The sequence below is a fragment of the Microcaecilia unicolor genome, chromosome 7, assembly GCF_901765095.1.
Source record: "Microcaecilia unicolor chromosome 7, aMicUni1.1, whole genome shotgun sequence".
Lineage (NCBI taxonomy): Eukaryota > Metazoa > Chordata > Amphibia > Gymnophiona > Siphonopidae > Microcaecilia > Microcaecilia unicolor.
This window is the reverse complement of record NC_044037.1, coordinates 250,502,931-250,529,775: the sequence shown is the minus strand read 5'-3', so window position 1 is coordinate 250,529,775 and position 26,845 is coordinate 250,502,931. Positions and strand designations below refer to the sequence as shown.

The window sequence follows — 26,845 nt, the reverse complement described above, 5'->3', positions numbered from 1 at the left end:
AAAGCGGCAAGGATCTTCCATAGTCACCGGACCCTGAACTAACAAGTTCGGAGCCCGAGGCAAAGGAAGAGGCACGTCCACCAGCATCCGCCGGAGATCCACCTACCACGGACGCCTTGGCCAATCCGGGGTGATGAGAATCACCAATCCTCGGTGCAGGCGAACCTGAAGTAGTACTCGCCCTATAAAGGGCCAAGGAAAGAACACATACAGGAGGGCCAAGGTTGAGCCAGGGCATCCAACCCTGCCGAGCGAAGATCTCTCCTTCTGCTGAAAAAGCGAGGGACTTATGGCATTTACGCTGCACGCCATGAGGTCCAAGTCTGGAGTCTCCCATTTGGCACAAATCTGAAGAAAAACTTCTTCCACCAGTTCCCATTCCGCCGGGTCGATCTGATGTCTGCTGAGGAAATCAGCTTGTACGTTGCTCTGACCGGCTATGTGAGCCGCGGACAGCAGTTCTAGGTGGCGCTCGGCCCAGTCGCAGATCTGAGACGCCTCCGCAGCCAGTGCCCTGCACTGAGTGCCTCCCTGACAACTGATGTAGGCCACTGCTGTTGTGTTGTCCGACAGAACTCGGACAGGAAGAACCTTCAGCGTCCTGTGGAAGGCCAGAAGAGCCTGGAATATTGCTCTCAGTTCCAAGCGATTGATGGACCATCCTGCTTCCGCAGTGGACCACAGACCCTGAGCATAGCGTCCCCCGCAATGAGCTCCCCAGCCCGAAAGGCTGGTATCCGTTATCACCAGACACCAAAACGGAAGAGCCAGTGGCATCCCCTGCCGCAGCATGCTTTCGGAAAGCCACCAATCCATACTGCGCTGGGCCACAGGAAGCCACCTTAGTCTAACGTTGGTACTCCTGGGAAATCGGGAACCATTGCTGAAGCAGAGCAAGCTGCAGCAGCCTCATGTGAGCTCTCGCCCAGGGGATCACCTCTATGGTGGCCGTCATCGATCCCAGGAGCTGAACAAAATCTCAAGCTCGAGGGTGAGGCATCCGCAGAAGCAGGCAGACCTGATTCTGAAGCTAGAGACGCCTGTTGTCAGGAAGAAAAACTAACCCCGAAGCCGTGTCGAACCGGACCCCCAAATACTAGAGAGACCGAGGGGGTCAGATGACTTTTGGGCATATTGACTACCCAGCCCAGAGTCTGAAGAACTGTAACAACCCTGGCTGTGGCAAGTCGGCTTTCATCTGCCGAATCCGCTTTGATGAGCCAGTCGTCGAGATAAGGGTGAACTCTGATGCCCTCTCGCCTGAGAAAGGCAGCCACCACTACCATCACCTTTGAAAAAGTCCAAGGGACAGTTGCCAGGCCAAAAGGCAAGGCACGAAACTGGAAATGTTGGCTCAATCCCGCAAACCGGAGAAACTGCTGATGCGGCGGCCAGATGGGAATATGCAAATACGCTTTCTTGAGGTCCAGTGATGTAAGAAACACTCCTGGCTGTACCGCCGCAATGACGGAGCGCAGGGTTTCCATGCGGAAGTTGACGCACTTTTAAGGCCTCGTTGACTGCGTAAGTCAAGGATAGGTCTGAACAACCCACCTTTTTGAGGCACCACAAAATAGATGGAGTAGCGACCGCAGCCGTGTTCGGCGGGAGGAACCGGAACCACCGCTCTGAGCTTCAGCAACACCTGCAAGGTCTCATTTACCGCCGCTCGTTTGACAGCAGTGCCGCATCGGGACTCCAAAAACGCGTCTCTCACCGGGGCAGTGAATTCTAGTCGGTAACCTTCTCTGATCAGGTCCAGGACCCACTGATCTGAAGTAATCTTGGTCCACTCCTCGAGAAAGAGGGAGAGACGACCCCCTACTGCGGGAACCGACGAGTGGACCGGCGCCCCATCATTGTGGAGGACACCCCTGAACTCCTGGGCGTTACCCGGACGCCGCAGCGCATTTGTCCGAACGAAAGGAGTTCCTCTGCTGGAAATGGGTACGTTGATCAAACCCCGCAGAGAGCCCCGGGCGAAACCTGCGAGCTTCGCGAAAACATGGCCTGGAAAAGGAGGGAAAAGAAGGACTTTTGAAAGAAGGCTTCGGCCTATCCTTAGGCAACCGTTAGAGTCCCATAGGTTCTTAATCTTCTCCAAATCCTCCCCAAATAAAAGAAGGCCCCGAAAGGGTAACCTCACCAGCCTTTGTTTAGAGGCCATGTCAGCTGCCCAATGCCAAAGCCAAAGAAGGCGGTGGGCAGCCATCATCTGCTTAGCCGAAGCTCTGACCAGATCATAAAGGGCATCAGCCAAAAAAGACAGTGTAGACTCCATACGCGGGCCGACCTCAGCGAGGGAACCCGCTTCATCGGCGGGCTGCTCAACTGCCTGCTGCAACCAGGAAAGGCAGGCCCGGGCTGCTGCAAATAACCGCCCATAAGGAAAGGCCCGAGATATCAAAGGACCGCTTCAGTGCGGATTCCAGCCGCCGATTCTGCATATCTTTCAAAGCGACCCCCCCCCCACCGGGAGAATAGTCTTTTTAGTCACAGTCATGACTAACGCATCCACTTTAGGCATCCCAAAGAGGGCCAACTGACTTTCACTCAGAGGGTAAAGGTGACACATAGCCCTGGCCACCTTCAAGGGGCCATCAGGGTCAGACCATTGAGCTAAAATAAGGTCTTGGATGGAAGCATGCACGGGAAAAGCCCGAGAAGGCTTCTTAGTACTAGCCATCCTAGGATTAATAGAAGAAGCAGCGCCCTCGTCAGGATCTTCAATACAAAGCCTTATTCATCAGCAGCACAAATTCAGGGGAGAAAAACTCACCCTGTACCTCCGCCCCCACATTGGGGGAAGCGGAGGCAATAGCTCCTCTAGAAACCTCGAAACGAGACGTCCCCCTGCACTCAGACCCCTCCGCAACCGCGAGGGTCGAGTCACGCGGCGCCTCCAAGATGGCGCCCACTGTCAACTCCGTCGGCCGGGAAGACTCACCACCCACCATGCTCGTGCCAGCATTAGCATCTAGGCAGCATGAGCTGCAAAGCCCCGCTGCTGATCTGCGCTTTCCACAGTGGGAGCAGCGCTTAACCCCTTCAGCACCCATCAAATACAAAAAACCTTCGTGCCAAAACTTACCCCGCACAGAGCACTGTCAGCGGGAACATCCCTGGAGGAGCTGGCCACCACTCTCACCTCAGGAGACTGAGTCAAATGAGCTTCGGTCAAGCTGCACCGAACCAGGAGCTCTGGAGAAAATCTCAGAAATCGCCACGCTGAGAAAGCGAGCCTCTCTCTTTTCTTTTTTTTACTGTGAGGAAAGTAAGAGGCAGGCAGCCACAGAGGAACTCCGGGAGGAGGGGGAATGGGGTAAGGCAGGGAAAGGGGAAAGCCAAGTATGCCTTTAAAGTGGGCACCACCAGCCACAACACCCCCCCCCCCCCCCCCCCATCTACTGGCAAAGCACAGGAGCCACCCCAGGCAGAAATCCAGGAGCTGAGAAAGCGACGTCCACACCTGCTGGGAGATAGAGAGGGGGCTGGGCGTCCAGGAACACAATGTGCTTTCAGTGTTCTCTATCTCCACCTGCTGGTAGGCGGATACAACCCATCAGTTAATGGATTCATCTGCTGTTGATGACAAGGAAATGGCTGATTCTAAGGTAAATGTATACCTGGTTTAAACTGGGGCAAGCTGTCTAGTTGGACAGCATTGACGACTCAATGTTTTACGATGAAATGAAATTTATGTTCCTGGAAACATTGGATCGTTGGTAGTATTGGACAGCTGTACCATATGCTTGTTGTTACTAAGGGCCTCTTATCAAACCGTGCCAGCTGTCCCCAGTGCAGCAATGCTGACAAAACCCATTCAAAAGTGAATGGGCTTTGTCCGCAGTGCCGCGCAGGAACCACTAGCGCAGCTTGATAAAAAAGGCCCTAAATTTTCAATAAAGATCTCCATTAAATTCAATTTTTTTTAAAAAACAATTTCAGAGCGAACAGCCAAATTAAAAACAGTAGAAGTTGAACAGAAAATGAGGCCCTTTATTTCAATACCTGGTCCCATATTCTTGTAAAGCAATGGAGCTAGCAAAATAAATCTATGAATGTCACAGCAAAGTTCGCCTTTTCATTAGAATACATTCCCATTCAAAAAATGTTTTAATGAATTATTTACTATTACAGAAAAAAAGTTAAATCTCTGAACTTTTCCAGTGACTTAATTTGGGTTGGAATACCATTACAGGTTTCTTTTCTTGTTTCTGGTGGACTGGTGGTAGGGTAGGCACATAGCGTTAGAACACAGAGATAGGGGTATACGGAATAGAGAGATTAGGACGTATGAGGGATGGGATAGAGGCTAGAGCTGCAATTCCTAGGTAGAAAGGTATGCTGACATACTAGACAAGGAAATATTCTGTTTGGATCAATTTGTCTGAGTTTGTCCTGGCAACTGGGTTGAGAATCCTCTATTCAAATGGCAACACATTTTCTAATCTGATTTGTATGTCATTCATTAGACAAAGTTTCCAGAACATCCTGCTGCATGGCAAATATCATTGTTAAAAACTAAGCATATAAGCATACCAGAAAGCTACTGCACTTAACAGAACTCAGTAGAAAGCTAATATTATGTGAAGAATGCATACAGAACGAAGTTAATAGGCTCACATCATTTATTCCTAAATAGGTTTGTTAAAGAGTTTATGGATCTAAGAAGAACTAAAAAGTAAGTATTACAGAGTATAAATTAATGTGTTTCTTTACTACGAAATTATGCTTAAAAGTGTGAGAGAGGCTGTTTAGTCAGAAAGAGAAATACTAACTTTTAATCATACACAAGACCTCTCATTTAACTTACTGGTATTGAATGAAATGCTTGAATGAACCCTCCAAACTGCTAGTCTAATTCACACAGATAGTAACATCTGTTGGTGCATAGCTCAGGGAGCACAATAATTGTCTATGGAACAATTTTCAATGTGTGAAAAGATTTTTAAAAAATTAGTTTACCTGTCCCATTGGAGGTCCACTCATAGGTGGCATCATTTGGGGCATCATTCCATGTGAAACTGGTGCCATGTTTGGTGGTCTCTGACCCATAGGAGGCATTCCCATAGGTGGATAGTGAGGAATGACTGGGTGCGTCATCTGAAAACATATGTTAGCAAATGTGTGCATATGAAAATAACAGTGAAACATTTAACTGTTTTCCCCATAGAGACAAAAAAAAAAAAAAGGAAGAAAGCCTCTTTTCTACACCTAGTCCTTAGTTTTTTTCAAATTTACATCAAACTGAACATTCCCTGGCTTACAAGTAAGGTTCATTCCTTTCAAGGTATATGCAAAACAAACTCATTTGGAAATACTAACCCACGAGAAATCACTTTAAAATAGTAACTTACAGAAAATTATAAATGTAACTCAAGAAGAAAAAGTCATGAGTTACCTATTTAAAAAGCAGCACTGTATGTATATATCTTTACGTTTCATGTAGATGGAACATAAATGGTTTACAAAGATCACATTTTCAAACTAACAAGCCCCAGTGAATCCAAACTGAACAAAATATCCAGTGAAGAATTCTCCAAAGGCCTTCCATGTCTAATTTAACTTTTACTTTTATTCTCTCTATATAAATAAGAGTAAACACTGTTCATGCAGTTTTTATTACTCTAGTTCGGAAAAGTCATTCTCAGCATAGTACAATTAAAAGTAAAAAAATACAAATGCTCATATAATGCATATATGCAATAAAATAAAAACCTCCATTCTATCCATTCTATGCTGTCACCATCAAATTTCCTGATTCCTAGATAGATAATGCAACTATTGAAAGTAAGTTAGCTAAATTATAGCTTGTTATAGGTGGTATATAAGTTTTAAAACATAAATGTCTGGTTTAAAAAAAAAAGTGATGCCATGGTAAGCATTTTGAAATTTAAATAAATCGTTTGACAAAGTTAACTTTCTCTGAAAACACATTCCTTGATGAAAAGACAACACAATAAAAAGCTATTTCAAATCTGACATAGCTTCTTTTTATTCATCGCTGCTAGGATCAGACATCACACACACTGGTTCATCTCAATTCTTAAGACAACAGATAAAGCCTGCTGTGGAGGGCAGGATAAGGGAGTTAACCTACTCCTTTGGGAGTAGGAGGCACTCTTGACTTCTGCTAGAGAACTTCCAAGACGTGGATGCCACCGAAGGATTAGGCAGAGACAGGAACTTGATGGTATCAGTTCTCTTCTTTATGAGGTGTGCAACCTCTTCCACCATATCCCCAAAAAGATTCCCCCTTGCTAAGGCACCGTCCACCAACTTTTCCTGAACCACTGGCATGAAAGAAAGCCTGGACGTCACAGCTCGAGCAATGTGTTTCTGAAACTCCTCCTGCTTATTGGCTATCTGGTGAAGCTCTGCAGCCTGCTCTTGTAGGAAAGTGTCCACAAACTCCAGCACACTGCACCCCACGTTCTTCAAGTAAATGCTTGTGTAAGACTGGATGCAGGAAATGAGCATCAAGCCCTGAAACTCTCTCCTCACGAAAGATTCCAGAATGTGAGCATTCCTGCCTGAGGGAGCAAAAGCATGGGTCCTCGAGCTTCTGGCTCTTTTGACAGAGGATTCAGACACGATAGAATGGTGTGGCAACTGCAACTTCTCAAATCTGGGAGATTTCAGGACTCTATACACACAGTCTGTCTTCTTTTGAATAACCTGCACAGAAGTGGGGTCTCTCAATTCTTCATCTGTGCAGTCTTAAGGATGTTGTGAACAAGCACCACCACAGCTTCCTTAGGAGGGGAGTCATGATCAAGGATGTCCCAACATCTCAGCATTGGGCTCACCCTCGATCTTCAACTTAAATGGAATGAGCTCTGCAATTCCACCCCCCCCCCCCCCAAAAAAAAAAAAAAAAAAATTAAAAAAACCCTGACAAAGGAGAGCTCTGCTGGGGGGGAGAATCTCTCCTTTCTTGTGGTGGAAAAGGGTCTTAAATTAGGCCAAGAGATTCCTCCTCTGAGAGGTCCTCTGGCTCAATATCTGAACCCCAAGGATGGTCTGACTCAGCAAAATGTTCCTCATGGTATGTCCAAGGCTGTGCCTACCTCAGACCACTGGACGTGTGACCAGGCTGAGGGTGAGAATGCCGAGGTATGGGTCCCTTTCTGGGCTCCGGTGTCCCTTCTTGCCTTGACAGGCTAGAAAGAAGCATCATAGGTTGGTGCCGGCTCCAATGCCCGACAAGGCACCAGTGTCGACAACCCACCAGACACAGCATGGGTCTCCAGGCCAGGCTACACTGGCACCATAGTCTGTGCCAGAGCCGTTGATGCCTCGGCGTTTCACCAAGGATGCACCCCAGCTCCTCCTGTAATGTGACCTGGAGCAGGCATCGGTAAAGGTGGGGCTGGAGCCGGTGTCTGTATGGCGGCAACCCTAAGAAGAAGATGGAGCCGAATCAGAGGTGGGGTCCCAGCTTTGAGGAGACTGGGACAGGCACCCCTTCAATGGAGTGGGTGCAGACCTCATGGCGCAAATGCTTTTTGGGTACTGGTAAAGCCAGTGACCTGGGGCACCTGTACCATGCTTCGAAGAGGACTAATGCTTCTTCACCTTCCCTCGATGCCCAGCATCAGTGGTGCCGACAAGGACAAAGCCGAATCTTCACAGGTCCTCAGTGTCGGGTCCAAGGATGCTCGGCCCAAATGGGCACTACTGGCACTCGATGTCAAGGCTGATGAAGACCTCCTTAATGTCGGTGCATCTCCAGCTTGCAGTGCAGCTACCTATGCCATTTGACTTGTTGCCAATGCCAATGGCCAAACTGCAGCACGCTGGAAAAAAAAAAAAAAAAAAAACAAACAACTTCTTCTCATGCTGGGCCCCACTATTCTTCTGTGCTCTGTTCTGCATTTTAAAACAGAGTTTACATTGAGAGGGCAAATGATCAGGACCGAGGCACGGAAGGCACTAGTTGTATCAGCCACAGACATGGTCCCACTTTTTGAAACCGCTGGAAGGTTTCTGGAACATCAAAAATCAAATGATGCAGTTTTGAATGAAAAAGTTAAAAAAAAAATTGGCACAACTAGGAGCTCAGGTCTAAGCAGGCCATGAGCCGCAAAAAAGAAGGAAAACTTAAAAGGGCCTCAAAACACACACACACAAAAAAAAAAGGGGTTGAAAAATATGAGAAAAATTAAAGGGTCCTGTATCTCGCAGAAAGGCAGAAATAAGGCAAGAAAAACAAATTGCTGTCAGAGATGTGAGAGAAATGCATCTGAACATTTCTGCCAGAAAAAAACCGAGGGTCCCACGCATGCATGCGAGGTTGGGCTTGCCAAAGGCTTTGGGAAAGTTCTGAATGCTAGGCAGCACCAGTTCCGGGGCTCCATCTGTAGTAATCTTCTATACTGCTTGTCCTCAGAGAAAGAAAAATGCAATCGTTCATATACTATTTTTCTTTGGTGTTCTAAAAGGAAATATTTACAATCTGGAATTATTAATAAGCAAACTGCAACAAATAAAAGGACACTTACATATGCTGGCCGCAGCATCCGTGGTCCATTGGTGAAATGGGCTGGCTGACTTGGTCCATTTGCACCATCTGACGCAGACTAAAGGTAAGCAAAGGAGAAAAACGTGATTTCACAGAATTCATTAACCATACCTGAATCACACTTTATAATGTGAACAAAAACAAATTTAAAAATGGCCTATCCTGAATTTAATAGAAAAAATTTCATTAATTTTGAAAGAATAGTAAATGTCAAATCAAAATATAAACAATTGAGATATCACTGGGCAAGATGATAGCATAAAGGCAGAGCTCTGGCTTGGTTCTATACAACACCTACTGTTTATCAGTGCACTCCTGACCGACTCCATATGGCGAATCCTGGTGATGCTAGCAAATGATGGCCTCAAAGATGAGCAAACCAGTACTAAGAGGAGCAACTCATAGCAGACCAGAACACTACGACCACGAGAGAAAGCAGTACATATAGTGGAAACTGAAGAGCTGGTAGAAGTGGCGACAGGACTGGGAGAGGGTGAGACCTGCTTCTCACAGGTCTTCCACTAAGTCATCTCTCTCCCCTTCAATCTGTTCAAAATTCTACTGCACAACTTATATCCTACCAGTGTCGCTACGCTCATACTAGTCCTCTCCTCAAATCACGTCACTGGCTCCCTATCCATTTCCGCATTCAGTTCAAACACTTCTTATTGGCTTAAAGTGCATTCACTCTGTAGCTCATCAGTACCTCTCCACTCTTATCTCTCCCTACACTCCTCCCTGGGAACTCTGTTCATTGGGTAAATCTCTCTTATCTGCACCCTCCTCCTCCTCAACTTCCAACTCCAGATTTCATTCCTTTTATCTCGCTGCACCATACATCTGAAAAAGACTTCCTGACTCAGTATCTCAAGCTCCAGCTCTGGCTGTCTTCAAATCTAAGCTAAAAGCCCACCTATTTGAGGCTGCTTTTAACTCTTAACTCCTATTCACTTGTTCAGTACCCCTGTCTGTTTTATCATTCCCACCTTACTAATTCCATTATTTCTCCTGTTTGTCTGTCTTGATTAGATTGTGAGCTGTCGAGCAGGGACTCTCTCTTTCATGTTTAGTGTACAGTGCTGCACACAACTAGTAATGCTATAGATATAAGTAGTAGTAGGATGGGCAATCAGAGAGAACTTGCTTAGCTGGCTACAAGGAATTTGCAGAGATACTACTCAGTTGAGAGTCCTAAAAAGTTTAATGTTGTCTTGAGAGGAGATACTGTGCTGGTGGGGAGGCATATGAAGACAATGCTGCTCATTTTAATATCAATTTTGCTGTATATGTATGTAGTAGTTTTCTTTACTAATATGAATGTTACCTTGTAAACCACCTAATCATAGGTGGTATAGAATTATTTTTAATAAATAAATTCACCACAGTTACAGAGGTTGTCAGATATGGGTTTGCAGGGATCTGTGTTAGGGTAGATTTTTTTTCCTTTCTGTAAGATTGATCACAATCAGTAGTTCGGAAATGACAATATTCCAATCCAATAGGTCTCTTATTCTGTTTTCCACAAGGATCAGTTCTGTCACCCCTGTGGTTCAATTTATACTGGAGTCTTGCAGTTACCCACAATGAGCACTTTGGCCTCTCCTATCATCTATATGCTGACAATATTCAGTTGTGGGTAAAAGTGGATAAGGACAACCCTGTAACGGTTTGAAAGCTAGAGCTTGACCTTCAGCACCTGTTAGTTTGGTTTCAGAAGTCAGAATTAAAATTAAATTTAGATAACACATACAATACAGGGTTTACTAGACAGCAAAGGATTTTGTCTGAGGTTCCATTCAATAAGCGAGGTTGCCTTAACATTTGTTATGGGAAAAGTATACGTATGTATGTTTCAACTCTCCTCAAGGCTATGCTTTTTCCCAAAAGGTGATGGTGAAAGAAAACTCACACTAAAATAATTAAGAGCTTTATTCAAGCATCAAATTAAATGAATCACAATGCAAAATTAATACAGAAATTGAATTTGGAGGAAAAAAAACAACTTCTGAGCAGTAAAATACATGGTTTACCTCACAGCTCTGAGAGACTAAAATTCAGCAGACTCATTTACCTTGTTAGTTGAAATGTCAACAGCAAAATTTCACTCAGAAGTATTTTCTCTCTGATAAGGCACTGCTGTGGCTTTGCATGAACAGGAGTCACTGCTCGCCTGCTGTCCCAATTACAGGGGTCTGTCAGAATGACCCCCTAACCTACTTGCTTTAGGTTCAACTTTTTTTTTTTTTTTTTAAATAACAAATCCACATAAAATGGACCGCAATGGGAGGCTCCATCTATGTTCCATGTGTCCTAGGCACTTGCTGATTGGGGCAGGGGGGTGGGGTTTACTGAGAAACCTTGGCATTTTCACCATTGGGGTTTTATAATTGTCCCTATCAAACAGTCCCCTGTTCTGAGATATTCATTTGTCCAGACAAGGACAGTGTCAGAATTTAAGAAAGCATGGGACAAGCACATGGGATCCCTTAGGAAAAGGAAGAGTTAGTGGTTATGGAGGATAGACAGACTGAATGGGCCATTAGGCCTTTATCTGCCATCATGTTTCTATCACAACTCATTAGCTTATCAGGGTCACATTAAGCTATGTATCCTCAGGTACCTTTTTTCAAGGATAATGTCAGTTTGCCCTAAAAACTTCCTTCCATGTGTGAACAGAAATTGCATGGTCAGGCTGGCATCATTCCGAGTCCTCACTGTAAGCCATTTTAGAGAGAAACGTTTTCCCTGTCTTCCATTTTAAATCCTATGCTACCTAAAGTTCCCCTATTATCCCAATAAGTTGCTATAGAACTTCTCTTTCCTAACACTGAGAAAACTGTAATGAAGAACTTGGGAGTATAGTTAGACAGTGCTTTGACTAAAAAAAAAAAAAATTCCTCAGTAGTTAGTGCTTCTTATTTTTGTCTAAGGTTACACCACTGTGCATTGTTATTTGGACCAGAAAGATCTAGCCATTTTATTACATACATTTGTACTTTTGAGATTAGATTACTGTAATGTGCAGTATTGTGGACTTCCGACATACCAGATTAGTCAGACCAGGCAGCTCCTTGTGACTCCGGGCAAGTCACTTAACCCTCCATTGCCCCATTTAAGCCGCATTGAGCCTGCCATGAGTGGGAAAGCGCGGGGTACAAATGTAACAAAAAATAAAATACAGAACACAGTGGCTTCTAATAAATTTTAAAAAAAAACAAAAAACTTTTGATTACGTTATTCCTTTGTTAAAAGAACTATCTTTGATACCAAATAGAATGTCATATTCAATTTATGTTAATCAGTTTGACATTTCCTGTTTTGTGTTTGGATGGTCCAATTTACTTGAAGTTTTTTCTGAACTTTTATGAACCAAAAAGAAAGCTTTATTCCACCCAAAAAGGTTTTCTGTATATTCCAAACAGTGTTGTTCAAAGTACTAGATCAAACTACTTAGGTGAATGTAAAACTACTTAAGTAAAAGCACAGTGAACTAAAAAAAAAAAATTAAGTGAAATTAAATTATTGGCTAATATACTTAGTAAAAGTATTGCAACTAGGCAACTACTGTTTATGTTTTAAAACCAACAATTTTATTGCTCTACAATTCAATACATTTTGCTTTTAGTTAAACAAAGCAACCAGAGAGGGTAACACAGTATACACAAAAAGCAAACAAAAGAAAAAGCACAACTGGGCCTTCAAGACTGAGACAACAGGCGTCCTTTATTGAGATAAGACCCGACACGGGCCATGTTTCAGCGTAAACGCCACCTGCCTCAGGGGTCTATTAATAAAACACATACACTGCAATTAAAAATTATAAAAAAAACAATCAGAAATGAAACTCACAGAAGAGCACATACACAAGTAACTGAAAATCCACATAGGTAAAAACATGAAATATAAAGAAAACAGACATATCCATTTAAAATAGTATATATACATAAAGATATATTGAACACTAATATTATTAAGCATAGCCCATCAATGTATCTCACATAGGTCCCATTTTTGTTAATAAACTATAAATGTAATTATTGGTATTGTAAAATATATATATTTTTTATATATCTATTTTGTGTATATGTTTATATAGCAGGTGACCAAGCAAGAAAAACTATCTAGATGTTATATGAAAAAAATAAAAGATCAGATAAAACAAAGAATAAAAAATAAGCTAAAAATATATAAAATATGTATATATAAAAAAAATGTAGCTGATGCAAACTAAATTTTAAAAAATGAAGAGTGGCATCATTGTCCAGGATGGGTTGTATAGCCTTGATACATTTTAGTGGTTTCTGCTAGGAGCTGTTCGTTACAACCAGGGGTGTTCTGTTACTCTCATTTAGGATGGTCCTCTAGAACGTGGTAAGATTCTTCTTTAGAATGATCCTGCAGACTGTGATGAATTCTCTTATCTTAAAGATAAACAAGAGCCCATTTGCAGTACAGAGTGTGGAGGGGGGCCTCTCACATGGATGCCTATATGATTTAAGATAAAAATGTGGGCAGCAAGTTACATAGTTCAACGTTGTTATACCTGGTTTCATCATAAGATTTATACAGGACTAAAGCTTGAAGTTCATTAATTCTTCTAGCTGAAGAAACCAATACTACAAGAAGTATTTTCCAGCTTATATACTTGAGAGACGTGAAAATAACTTAAGGTCCCATGGCACAGGAGGCTTCTTTCTGTATCAGTGGATTGAGATAAAGAAGTCCTTTCATGTATCTGGAAACAGCTGAATTCTAGAAAGCTGAGGTTCTGTCTTTTTGGGTGGAGGAGCACTAGAAGGTAAACTGACATTGCATGGAGGTGTCCCCTCTGAGAGGATGTTTGCAGCCCTAGACAATAAAAATGTTACAGATATTGCAATATAGTATCCAATAGACACCATTAGCTAAGCATCAGACTGAAAACCTTTTCCATTTAAAAGCATATGTATGCCCAATGGAATGCTTTCTTGCTGTCACCAGGATTATCTTGAATAATAAGGCTACTAGGCACTGCTCAATTTCCAGGCAGTCAATACTATCAACCTGATCCTCAGATGCAATCAGGAGCTCCTGTTGTGCATTATCACAAAAGCTGGAATAGTCTGAAGTCTGCCTAGAAGAAAAATAGTCTTTTTAAACGAAGAAATCAATTTTGACAAGACCAATATGGTGCTATGAAGATTGTTAAACTGGATCTTCTTTAAAGCTTGTGAATGTTTTTACTATTAAGAGGGATGTTTGAATAAGAGTAAAGGAGAGGCCAAATTCAATTTATTACTCACCCTCACAAGACAATCTGGAGACAGGTGCATAAAACATGAGGCAGCTTGAATTAGAGAAATATCCTAACAATATAGGCATGGGGCCATAAAACTCTGCTGAGCTAGTCAACTATGTGTTTCTGACTTCCCGACATGTAAACAGCTTGATTGAAAACTGAAGTCCCTAAAGGGAATCCACATCTTCTTGCCTGTTATAAAATATGTCCACCTGAATGTCCATCTGGATCAACACTGATTGTCCTCAATTCTAGATAATGTGGTGCATTCTTTTCAGCCTTTTCAATCAAGCCCTCTAAGTGACATAGAGGCCAAGGTGGGATCCCTAGCCGATTTTTAATTTAATAAAGTGTTCCATAATCTGTAAATTTTGGCCACAAGACTGTATGGTACAGAGTATAAATACCAGTACAAATCAATATATAATAATAAATTCATATCAAACAATATATCCCCTTCTTCCCACCTTCAACATCTTAACCCACAGGATAAGATGAAAAATATTGTACAAACGACCAAGTCTTCACTGGTTTCTGAAAACTCACATAATCCCTAACCACCGTAAGCTCTTCAAGAAGTTTATTCCAAAACACCGACAACACGCCGGAAAAACAAACAGCCCTTGCACACTTTAAATGGACCTCTCTAGAAGAAGGTAAAGCCAAATTGCAGAAGATATGTGTCCAGAATGTAGCAGCATGTATGACTGTTTTTTGGAAACTGTGGGATATTATACCTTTTGGTATCTGCTCTATATTGGCTGCCAATTGAGATTCAAATTTATTTTAAATTTGTGTTTGTATGGCATGTCAGACACTTTATGTTATGGGGTCTCAATATTTGAAAGCTCTTTTTCAACCCTAGCAGCCTGGGTGCAATCTGAGATTTGAACACCACATTTTTAGGAAGACCCACATAAGAGCATTACAATAACCAGAGTTAAAACTGTAGCTTGAACCAGCACATGAAAATCCTGAGGGAAAAGAAAAGAAAAATGTACCTGGCCTTGCTTTTTTCCACATTAACTACGCTGCAAGCAGCACTGAATTCACCTGGTTTCCAATGTTAAGGCACAGTCCAAAAAGACCCATATAAACTAAAAGACATTTTTATATTAGGCTACGCAAGTTTTTAATTATTGAAAAACTAAAAAATAATAAGATGGAGTCAGCAGTCCAGCAGCGAGAGGGCTGCTATCCAGTCTTTTGCATTGAGTGTCACATGTATGATTATCTCAAAGTTTGTGAGTGGCTATATGTGTGTGCCCGATGCAAAGAGCTCCTAGCTCTCAGAGAACAGGTCCGTTCTCTTGAGGCTAGAGTAACAGACTTGGTGGAGCTGAGGGAAACAGAGAGGTATATAAAGAAGACCTGTAGGATATGTCTCCAAGTTCTGCCCAGAAGGGAAGGGTTAGGACAGCTATTGTAGTTGGTGATTTGATCATTAGGCAGATACATAGCTGGGGTGGCTGGTGAGGATCGCCTGGTGACTTGCCAGCCTGGTGTGAAGGTGGCGGACCTCAGGGAAGATAGGGTATCCCAATAGTGAGGTTGCAAAAATGAGGCCATAGTACATCAGGTGTCCTTAAATAAAAATCAAAGGATTGCAAATTAATGCTGTCAAGTACTGAGCATGATGTAAATAGGAACAACATAGTTTGAAGTGTCTACACGTGAATGCCAGAGGACTAAGAAATAAGATGGGAGAGTTAGAATATATTACACTAAATGAAAAATTAGATAATAGGCATCTCTGAGACCTGGTGGAAGGAGGATAACCAGTGAGACACTGTCATACCGAGGTAGAAATTATATTGTAGTGATAGGGTGGATCCAATTGGTGGAGGGGTAGAATTTTATGTTAAGGAGGGCCTTGAATCAAATAGATTGAAAATTCTGCAGGAAACAAAACATCTTGGAATGCCTATGAATTGAAATTCCATGTGTAAAGGGGAAAAGGATAGCGATAGGAGTGTACTACCGTCAGCCTGGCCAGGATGAACAGACGGATGTAGAAATGTTAAAGGGAATTAGGGGCGCTAACAAAACTGAGCAACACAATAATAATGGGTGATTTAAATTACCCCGATATTGACTGGGTAAACGTAACATTAGGGCATGCTAGAGAGGGAAAATTCCTGGACGAAATCAAGGACTGCTTTATGGAGCAGCTGGCACAGAAGCTGACAAGCGAAGGAAAAATTATGATCTGGTGCGGGAGGTAATGGTACTGGGGCCGCTTGATAACAGTGATCATAATATGATCAGATTTGATATTAGCTTTGGAGTATATGCAGGAAATCCAATACGTTAATGCTTAACTTTCAAAAAGAACAGTATGATAAAATGAAAATAACGGTGAAAAAAAAAAACAGAGGAGTGGCTGTGAGGGTCAAAAATTTACATCAGACGTGGATACTGTTCAAAAATACCATCCAGGAAGCCCAGGCCAAATATATTCCGCGTATTAAAAAAAGGAGGACGGAAGACCAAACGACAGACGGCATAGTTAAAAAGTGAGGTGAAGGAAGCTATTAGAGCTAAAAGAAAATCCTTCAGAAAATGGAAAAAGGAACCGACTGAATATAATAAGAAACAGCATAAGGAATGCCAAGTCAAATGCAAAGCGCTGATAAGGAAGACAAATAGGGACTTTTAAAAAAAAGATTGCGTTGGAGGTAAAAACACATAGTAAAAATTTTTTTTAGGTATATTAAAAGCAGGAAGCTGGCAAAAGAATTGGTTGGACCGCTAGATGACAGAGAGGTAAAAGGGGCAATCAGGGAAGACAAAACCATAGTGGAGAGATTAAATGAATTCTTTGTTTCGGTCTTCACCGAGGAAGACTTGGGAGAGATACCGATGCCAGAAATTGTATTCAAAACTGATGAGTCGGAGAAACAATGACATCTCTATAAACCTGGAGGATGTAATGAGGCAATTTGACAAATTGAAGAGTAGCAAATCTCCTGGACTGGATGGTATTCATCCCAGAGTACTGATAGAACTGAAACATGAACTTGCGGAGCTATTGTTAGTAATATGTAATTTATCATTAAAATCGAGTGTGGTACCGAAAGATTGGAGGGTGGCCAATGTAACGCTGATTTTTTTAAAAAGGTTCTAGAGGAGATATGAGAAATTATAGACTGGTGAGCCTGATGTCAGTGCTGGGCAAAATGGTATAGACTATTATACAGAACAAAATTACAGACTATATTGAAAAGCATGGATTAGTGAGACAATGCCTACATGGATTTAGTGAAGGGAAATCTTGCCTCACCAATCTATTACAATTCTTTGAAGGGGTAAACAAACATGTGGATAAAGGTGAGCAGCTTGATATTGTGTATCTGGATTTTCAAAAGGTGTCTGACAAAGTACTTCATGAAAGACTCCAGAGGAAATTGGAGAGTCATGGATAGGAGGTAGTGTCCTATTGTGGACTAACAACTGGTTAAAAGATAGAAAACAGAGAGTAGGGTTAAATGGTCAGTATTCTCAATGGAGAAGGGTAGTTAGTGGGGTTCCCCAGGGGTCTGTGCTGGGTCCGCTGCTTTTTAACATATTTATAAATGACCTAGAGACAGGAGTAACTAGTGAGGTAATTAAATTTGCTGATGACACAAAGTTATTCAAAGTTGTTAGGATTGTGATAAATTACAAGAGGACCTTACGAGACTGGGTGTCTAAATGGCAGATGGCATTTAACGTGAGCAAGTGCAAAGTGATGAATGTGGGAAAGAGGAACCCGAATTATAGCTATGTAATGCAAAGTTCCACGTTAGGAGTCACAGACCAAGAAAGGGATCTAGGTGTTGTCGTTGATATGTTATGTTGAAACCTCCTACTCAGTGTGCTGCTGCGCCTAAGAAAGCAAATAGAATGTTAGGATGGAAAACAAAAATGAGAATGTTATAATGCCTTTGTATCGCACCATGGTGTGACTGCACCTCGAATATTGTGTTCAATTCTGGTCGTCGCATCTCAAAAAAGATATAGTGGAATTAGAAAAGGTGCAGAGAAGGGCGACGAAAATGATAAAGGGGATGGGACGACTTCCCTATGAGGAAAAGCTAAAGCGGCTAGGGCTCTTCAGTTTGGAGAAAAAGCAGCTGAGGGAAGATATGATAGAGGTCTATAAAATAATGAGTGGAGGTGAACGGGTAGATATGAAGCATCTGTTTACGCTTTCCAAAAATACTAGGACTAGGGGGCATGCGATTAAGCTACAATGTAGTAAATTTAAAACAAATCTGAGAAAGGTTTTCTTCACTCAACGTGTAATTAAACTCTGGAATTCATTGCCAGAAAAGGTGGTAAAGGTGGATAGCTTAGCGGAGTTTAAAAATGGTTTGGACGGCTTCCTAAAGAAAAAAGTCCATACATGGACTTGGGGAAAATCCACTATTTCTGGGATAAGCTGTCACGCCACTGCCGACGATCCGGAGTAGTAAGCCCTTAGACTGCTGCCAGAGACTGGCAACAGCAGGAAGACCTCCCAACAAGGAGTGCGGACTACACCAATAGGCTGGACAGGAACCACAAACTAGAGCAGACTTAGTTTGACCGGACTGGAACCACAAGCTGCAGAGGGCTTGGCTTGGCCGGACTGGAACCACAAGCTGGAGCGGGCTCGGCTTGGCTGAGCTGGAACAGACTTGGCTTGGCTGAACTGGAACCAGATTGATGCTTTTCTTGCATCGAGAGTGGAGTATGACCCAATTGCATAGGCTCTACAGGCTCTAAGGAGGAAACCCCTCTAGGACTAGGATCCTGTGGTGTATCCCGAAAACTCACTCTCTGTATGCCTATCTTCTCTGTAGAGCGCCATTCCTGGTTATGCTCCTGAAAACGAATATCTATCATAGTACAAAGTCCAATCAGGTCGTCTAGTCTGTTCAGGAGTTCACGTCCGGCTAACATCCTTAATCTGGGGTGCCAACTCCTGCAGAAGGTCGCCACCAAAGTCACGGGACTGCAGCTCAAAGATTATCTCACAATCACTGAGGAAACCTCTACAGTCTTTGGGATTCCCGTCATATCGCGGAGGTGCCTGAAGACGGACCCCTGGCTTTACCAGAGCCGTCGCCGGTCCTCAGTCTGAATCTGGAGGAGCCACAACTGGAGATGTCCTAGGTCCTGGGAGGTTAAGCTGCACATATTTATGTAGCTGTTCTACATGTGCATTCACTTCATTATAGAGTTTATAAAGGTGTGCTATCGCACCGGCGGGTGGCTCTTCCGAGCTCATGGCCTTGGCAACCTGTCACGCCACTGCCGACGATCCGGAGTAGTAAGCCCTTGGACTGCTGCTAGAGACTGGCAACAGCAGGAAGACCTCCCAACAAGGAAGCACGGACTACACCAACAGGCCGGACAGAAACCACAAACTAGAGCGGACTTGGCTTGGCCGGACTGGAACCACAAACTAGAGCGGGCTTGGCTTGGCCGAGCTGGAACCACAAGCTGGAGCGGGCTTGGCTTGGCCGAGCTGGAACCACAAGCTGGAGCGGGCTTGGCTTGGCCGAGCTGGAACCACAAGCTGGAGCGGGCTTGGCTTGGCCGAGCTGGAACCACAAGCTGGAGCGGGCTTGGCTTGGCCGAGCTGGAACCACAAGCTGGAGCGGACTTGGCTTGGCCGAGCTCGAACCACAAACTAGAGCGGGCTTGGCTTGGCCGGACTGGAACCACAAGCTGGAGCGGGCTTGGCTTGGCCGAGCTGGAACCACAAGCTGGAGCGGGCTTGGCTTGGCCGAGCTGGAACCACAAGCTGGAGCGGGCTTGGCTTGGCTGGAACCAGATTGAAGTACTCGGGCAAGGCAGACACGAACGGGGAAGGGCTAAAGCTAAGGACAACCATGGTGAAACAAGCAGGCAGGGAGCTATAGCAGAAGAAAGATCAGGGACACAATAAGGAACTGGAGCTAGGCAGAGCAGATACAGCAGTAAGGAACTAAAGTTAAAGACACATGAGGCAAAAACAAACAGAAGAACTAAAGCTAAGGACACACAAAGCAGATACTAGCAGAGCTAGAGCAGTAACAAACACTCTCAGACAAAAGCACATCTGAAGACCTCTGATGCCAAGGCAAAGCCTGAAAGGTCCCAGGTGCTTAATAAAGGCAATTACAGATGATGTCACTGGTGAGGCTTGGCAGCAGAACTACCAAGGCAAGTCGGGAGAGCTGGAACATCAGGACAGGAATGGGACCTGGAAGCCATCTGGGAAACCGAAAAAAACAGCCCATCGCAACCATAGGACCTGGTCCCCCGGAGGCAAGGCGAGCACAGGCATGGAACACAGTCCCAGTCGTGAGATAAGCAGTACAGAATGTTTTGTATTTTTTGGGGATCTTGCCAGGTATTTGTGACCTGGCTTGGCCACTGTTGGAAACAGGATACTGGGCTTGATGGACCTTTGGTATGTCCCAGTATGGCAATACTTATGTACTTATGTACTAAGCATTGTGTACCGATTTTTGAGTTCCATTTACTGGATCTAGCTAGCCCTATGTGCACTTAGCAAATGCGCTCTATTGGGAAGACAGCACTCTATCCACAGACCTCTATAGTACCTCCCCCTCAGCTGTCTCTTCTCCAAGCTGAAGATTCTTAACATTTTCCCCCTCCCCCAAGTCTTTCCTCACATGAGAGTTACTCCATCTCCTTGGAATCTAGAAAATTCACTATATTTTCCTTCAGCAGAGACTCCATTATTTTTCCCACCACCAATGTGAGGCTCACTGACCTGTAGTTTTCTACTTCTTCCCTGTCCCCACTTTTGTGAAGAGGGATCACATTCACTTGTCTCCAATCCCACAGAACCTCTCCAGTCTCTTAAGGATTTATTTAATAGATCTTTAGAGGTTTCACCAAGATTTCTCTGAGCTCCTTCAATATTCTGGGAAGTATCTCATCCAGCCCCATAGCATTCTCCACTTTCAGATTTAAGTCATTTATAAACACTTTCTTCCATGAAGGGAGCAATATTCATTCCATTCCCAGATATACCATTGGCAACTGACCACAGTCCTATTTTGTGTTTAAAAGGGAAAACCTGGGGAAGTTATTTATTTAGCATATCCACTTCATCTTCAATCTCTTCACAAAGTGGTTCTCAGCATCCTTGAGTCTTTCAAGTCCATTCCTAGCTTTTCTCCTTTCTCCAATTTATCTAAAAAAGGTCATCACCTCTAGACATTTTTTTCTTCCACCTTTGTTAGCCATATTTCCCTCTTCACTTCTTTGAGTTTTATTTGGTAATTTTTTCTGTAGTCCTCTTGTTGCGCTCTTCTGTAGTTTTTGAACACTGCTTCTTTTGTCTATTTTTTTTTTCAGACAAGTTCCAGAGCTTAACCATCTGCTGAGTGAAAAAAATATTCTCTCCAATTTGTTGAAGTCACCCAGCAACAATACCTTCCCCTTTTGTTCCTAGCTTGTGGATACCTTCAATCAAATCACTGTCCAGCTTCTCCATTTCTGCCAGAGATCTGTAGATGACACACATGTAAATACAGGTTCCATCTTTTCTTTCCAGGACGATTCATATCGCTTCGTTTTTCCCATGTTCTCTGTATTTCAGCCACTTTAATATTGTTTCCCACAACAAATACAGTGCCACTCCACCACCCCTTCAGTCCTCTCTATGTTTCCTAAAAGATTATAGCCCGGTATGGTTGTGTTCCATTCATGGGAATCATTGAACCACGTCTCTGCAACAGCAACAATATCCAAGTTTGCCTCAAATATCAGCGCTTGCAAATCCTGAACTTTTTTTTTTTTACTTGACATTGTGAGCACTTGTGCTCATTGTTTTCTATTTGTTACTCAAGAATGAGCTGCTTAAATGATTTTTTTTTTATTAGTTTTACCTTCTCTGCTGCTGTCCTGTTTTTCTGGAGGTGACTTCCTGAATTCCCTTGCTTCTTTTTGTCTGGGAAGAGGCTGTGTTGTTAATAAGACCTGCTGTCAGAGCTACTAAAAAAAGTGGAAAATTTACCAGGAACCAGTCAGTACTGGCCCACTGGTGCAGGAACTGAGACTCCAGCTCAGTCTATTCTAAAGGGAGGAAGGAAGGAAATCGGCATTACTTACATCATCCCCCAGACTTAGGGCCCTGTTTACTAAGGCACGTTAGTGTTTTTAACACGCCTACAATTAGCATGCGCGCTGTGTAGGCACCTATAGGAATATTGTAGGCACATACATGGTTAGCACACGTACATGGTTAATTCACGTAAAAATGCTAAGCGGCTTAGTAAACAGGGCCCTTAAGTTTGATATAAAGCAGCATTACTGGGAGTGGCACTCTCAGCCTCAGCTTTTTTCTGGCTCTATCTGCCACTAGTATCTCTTCAAGCTGAAAAACCCTACCCGTGTAGCCTTTCATACTTCCATTTACTAAGCCGTGTGACTTGGTAAACAGGGTAAGAGCTACTCCATCCTTTTCTTTACTTTTTCCAGCTCCGATATATGTGTTTTTGAAACAGGATGACCAGAAATGTAAAAAATACTGAAGGTGCAGTCACACTAAGATCTACAGTCATGATACAAAAAATAGAACAGAATATAAAATTAAATAATTCTTAACATTTTATTTGAATATTTTTTTTTTTGGCTGCTGCTGTTGCTGTATCCTCAGCTGAGGGCTTCAATGACTAAGAGGTTGATACAAAAGTTGCAATAAAATATACTGTGATACAGTAAGCTAATAAGACACAAATTCAAAGTGCAGAGAACTTGCATGTTATCAGGGAAAGACTGCTAAACACAAGCACACAAAGGTTCTGCAGTCAGGGCACCTTCATCATGTCTGAAGAAAATGAAAGTGCTAGCCTGCATTTGTACGGAACCAGAATGTTGTTCTGTGTGTACATATTAACCTTGATAACATTTTTGAGAGGTTAATATCTATGCTGAGAACATTCTGCTTCATGCATAGATAAATCTTTCAAAAGTTATAGGTACCTGTTATGGTCACAGGAATAAAAACAAAACAAAACCATCAGTAAATCTCAAAAGGCAGCATTAAATCCTCTCGAATAACTCTTCTGCACTATTTCGGATCGACAGTGAACTTCATGTGTTGTGCAGGTCTCAACATCCCATTTTACTTCTGTGCACTATGGAGGAATAGCAAATGGCCCCATGCGTTTCATGTGAGTGAACATCTACACTGAACCTTTTTGTGCACTGTGCGCCCAATAACATGCACATACCTCATGGTACTTTTCTGTATCAGCCCACCTATAGGCGAGATTACTTTTTCTTCTATGCACTGCTTTGCACATCCAGATTAAAATTGATAAATATTTAAATGCCAAGTTCCCCAGGTTGGCAAGGTTTGTCTACAATTCCTAATGATCCATTTGTGTTCAACCACTTTGAATAATGGTGTCATCTGCATATCTTTCCCCCTCAATCACTGCTTCCTTTTCAGAGTAGTTGATCTGGTTTCTGTAGAGAAAGGTTTAGAATCCTGTTTTTTGGGTTTGTTTGTTTGTTTTTTTACTATGCCAGTTTCTATAGATCTCCCTATTAATCATGCAAAAAATGTAGACTTGGCCTATAGGGAAAAGGAAGGGAATGGGACTTGATATACCACCTTTCTGTGGTTTTTGCAACTACATTCAAAGTGGTTTACATCCTATATACAGGTACTTATTTGTGCCTGGGGCAATGGAGGATTAAGCAACTTGCCCAGAGCCACAAGGAGCTGCAGTGGAAATCAAACCCAGTTCACCAGGATCAAAGTCCGCTACACTAACTCCATTAAAATAAGTCAAAATGCTACTTTACTGTTAAGGTTACACAAACCTTAAGTGAGCCTCAGATTTTACTGGTGTGGTATAGAGGCTGGACTTGCACTGTCTTTTATCTCTAGACCACTTCAAAACAAACTCGGAAAGTAAGCACTGTAAAGGATGGCCTATGTGTGTTGATTGTTTCAATCCACTACCAAGGGTTATAGCTAAAGAATTTTGTAACAAGAACAAAAACATAACTGAAGTGATATTAAGTAACAGCCTACAGAATATTACAACTGCGAGATTTCTTAAGAGCCTTCTTCAGTTAAAATAAACACGCAGAACTATTTTAAAGCAAAAACATATAAATTGATGTCTAAAATCTCTTACTTTGTTCCCACTAATCCAACAGGAAAAAACATGTAGAAAATAATTATTGTAAAAAGCACCCTAGCTGATAATCCATGGTTAAGGATAATGCACTACTCTGCCTCCCCAAATCATTTGAGACTTACAATACGCCCCCCTTTCTGGGGAAGAAGTAAACGAAACCTATCAACAATGTGATAAGCGATTCCCCTTCTTGAGAGAATATTTTATTTCATTTTGCTTTTTATGATGGACAACACTTCGCACAACATCCTGATTACCGGCAGTGGAATATAAGTTTTTATAAATAAATAATGCCACCTTATAAGCATTGTGTGTCTCCCAAGCAGGATTTCACAGAAAAGGCCACGAGGCAGCGGTATTTTCCTAGCAATGCACATCCACAATCAACAATCGCTGTAAGCCACAAACAAGCACCAGAACTGAGACGAGAGTGCAGCAACACTCAAAATCCAACCCCCCCGGAAGGGATCAAAACACCGCAGTTAACCGTGCTAAAATTTGGTTTCTCTTCCCGGCAAACAACACTCGGAGGAACATAAACACACGTCACAAAAACACAAGCACACGGCTGTTAGAAAGGTTTCACTCACCATGATGGCCCGATCTTCTCCGGTCCCAGGCCTACTTTGGGACCAACCAACAAGCGGCAACCTCATTGGTTTACGAAACCGTGGTTCAAAGGCGAAAACTTGCTCGACGCAGCGGCCCGCTGCCAGCGGGGCTACTAGAGGGAGGAGAGAAAGCCTGCAGAATTACAAAACTAGCCAATGAAAAAAAAGGAGCTAAAGCTCAGAGCGTGGACGGCTGGGGCATTTTAAGTTTCAGTGGCGCACGGCGAGATGATACATGAAGCGCTATAGAACGGATGGGGGAGGGGAGCTACTCTGGAAGATAAGGGAGGACCTTTTCCTGTTCCCTTCAGAAGCGTCAAACAAAGTGAAATTTCTCTGACGGGAAGTTAATTTCTCCTCGGCGGTATCCCGTCTCTCTTTTTCTCTCTGCACATGCATGAACACCTCTAGCCTTTGCCCTTCACAGCAGGTTGGTGTCCATCCGCACCAAGAAAATGTGGCAGAAGAGGCGCTGAGACTGGCTCGACGTTCCCCAAAACAGAGAAGTTCTCAACAGTTGCGTCGTACGTATGGGTTACGTTACGCGCGACGAGCGGGCGACGTGATATAGCGTAACCGCTTCACTTGGCGCAGATACGCACAGAAAAAAAAAAAGTTCTGCAGAAGCCGACTGTGTGTGCTTTGACTTCCGCTCTTGAGTTTGTGAAGCTGCTACGGCTGGGACCGTGGACTACTTGAGAAAGGGTAGTTCGAGTTGAAGGCTTAATGATGAGGAGTTCGGAATCGGAGCTTTTTCTTTACCCTGTAATGGATTCTAGCGAGCCGGTGGATCTAGGGAGTAAAATATTCGCCAGAAATAAAAAGTGGCCGTCTCGGGTACTCTCCATGTTTTGCTGTTTGGTGATTCTATCGGTCGTTGCCTTTCTTCTGGCTTTCGTCTATGTCATCATGAAAGGTATGAGCGGATGCTTTTATTTATGGCTATTGTTGGAAGCGATTAGGATAGATCTAATGTAGGCGAGCGGTTAAAGGAAAGGCAGGTTGTTTTAAGCATATGTGGTGCCCTAGGCTATTGTTTCCTAAGTCTGGTCCTTACCATTGCCAGTCAGGTTTTTAGGATATCCACAATAAATATGCATGAAAGAGACTTGCATATAATGGAGGCAGTTAATGCTCATTAAATGAATACATAATCATTGTAGAAAACCTGAAAACTTGACTGTCGAGGAGTACTCCAGGACTGGACTAAGGGAAACACTGCTCTAGGCAAGCCTTTAGCCAACGCCCCACCAGCAAAAGCTGCTCAAGACCATATCCTTCCACCCCCCCCCCTTAGTTCTGTATTTTCTCCCCCCCCCTTTACAATAGGTGTTAACATAGTAATTTGTATTATGTTTGGAACTCCCATTCATTGAACACTTAAATGAATGGGAGTTCCAAACATAATACAAATTACTCCCCCTGGACTAAATGAAGCATTTGCTTAATGTTTGGTGTGCTGAGCACCTACAGAACTAATTTCTCTTTTCAATAGGTGTTAATACCTCAAGGATTGGGAGTGCTAAGCATAATACATATTATTCTCCCTGGACAAAATGAAGAGTTTGCTTAATATCTGGGGTGCTGAGCACGCACAGAGCTAATTCCTGTAGCCCCATTCTGCCGCGTTCAGCATCTCCCTACCGCCCCACGTCTAATCTCACTTCGTGTCCAGCATTTTGTCGCACCACAATAGGCCGCAATTAGAGATGAGCTTTGCAGTAGAGGTCCATGCTTAAGAACTGTTCACATCTGCCCAACGTTAGATGTGCTGTTATAAACAGCTTCCTTGAAGCCTTGCCCTAGCATTTCAATAGGTTTTAGGTTGAGACTTTAGTTTGACCAACTAAAACACAGCCTCTCTACAGCCATTCAGTAGGTTTGAGTATTTATGGTCCTTGGCTTGCAGCATAACCTACTTTTGGATCGGCTTCAGCCTGACATTTTCCTTTAGAGTATTTTTCTGATATACTTCAGAATTCAAGATACCTTCAGTGCTGGGAAGCCATCTAGGCTGATGCAACAACATTCCTCCACAACAGCGCTTCATTTGGTTGAGGTTCTTGACTTACAAGGCAGTATATGGTTTTCACTAAACAAAATGTTATTTTGAACAAGAAATTAACTTTTAATTCACCTAACCAGAGAGCTGCATGGGAAAGGGGATTGCGGGAAGCCCATGGGCTTCCTGTGGGTGTGGAAGAATTTGCCATGGGATTCCCAAGGAAGTGTAGTCAAAATCTCTGCTGACTCCAGAATGAGGCTTGGAATGCACTGAGAGAGGTGG

General features: G+C 43.1%; 2 protein-coding genes across 5 annotated transcripts in view; one reads left to right on the top strand and one right to left on the bottom strand.

The window, feature by feature from the left end:
- PRPF40A (pre-mRNA processing factor 40 homolog A) overlaps positions 1–25,088 on the bottom strand; it is a 202,727-nt gene extending 177,639 nt beyond the window's left edge. For both annotated transcript variants that reach the window (XM_030210472.1, XM_030210473.1), the window contains exons 1-3: positions 24,538–25,088; positions 8,508–8,585; positions 4,969–5,106 (exon numbers count right to left, since the gene is read on the bottom strand). In XM_030210472.1, coding sequence (XP_030066332.1) covers positions 4,969–5,106; positions 8,508–8,585; positions 24,538–24,603 — 282 coding nt within the window. In that variant the 5' untranslated portion in view covers positions 24,604–25,088. The remainder of the gene's footprint in view (positions 1–4,968; positions 5,107–8,507; positions 8,586–24,537) is intronic.
- A 58-nt stretch (positions 25,089–25,146) lies between these two features.
- The window catches only part of LOC115474809 (ADP-ribosylation factor-like protein 6-interacting protein 6), a 42,660-nt gene continuing 40,961 nt past the window's right edge, over positions 25,147–26,845 (top strand). For 2 of the 3 annotated variants that reach the window (XM_030210475.1, XM_030210476.1), the window contains exon 1: positions 25,155–25,474. In XM_030210475.1, coding sequence (XP_030066335.1) covers positions 25,285–25,474 — 190 coding nt within the window. In that variant the 5' untranslated portion in view covers positions 25,155–25,284. Of the gene's footprint in view, positions 25,475–26,845 lie in introns of all 3 variants that reach the window. The other variant, XM_030210474.1, reaches the window with a different exon arrangement.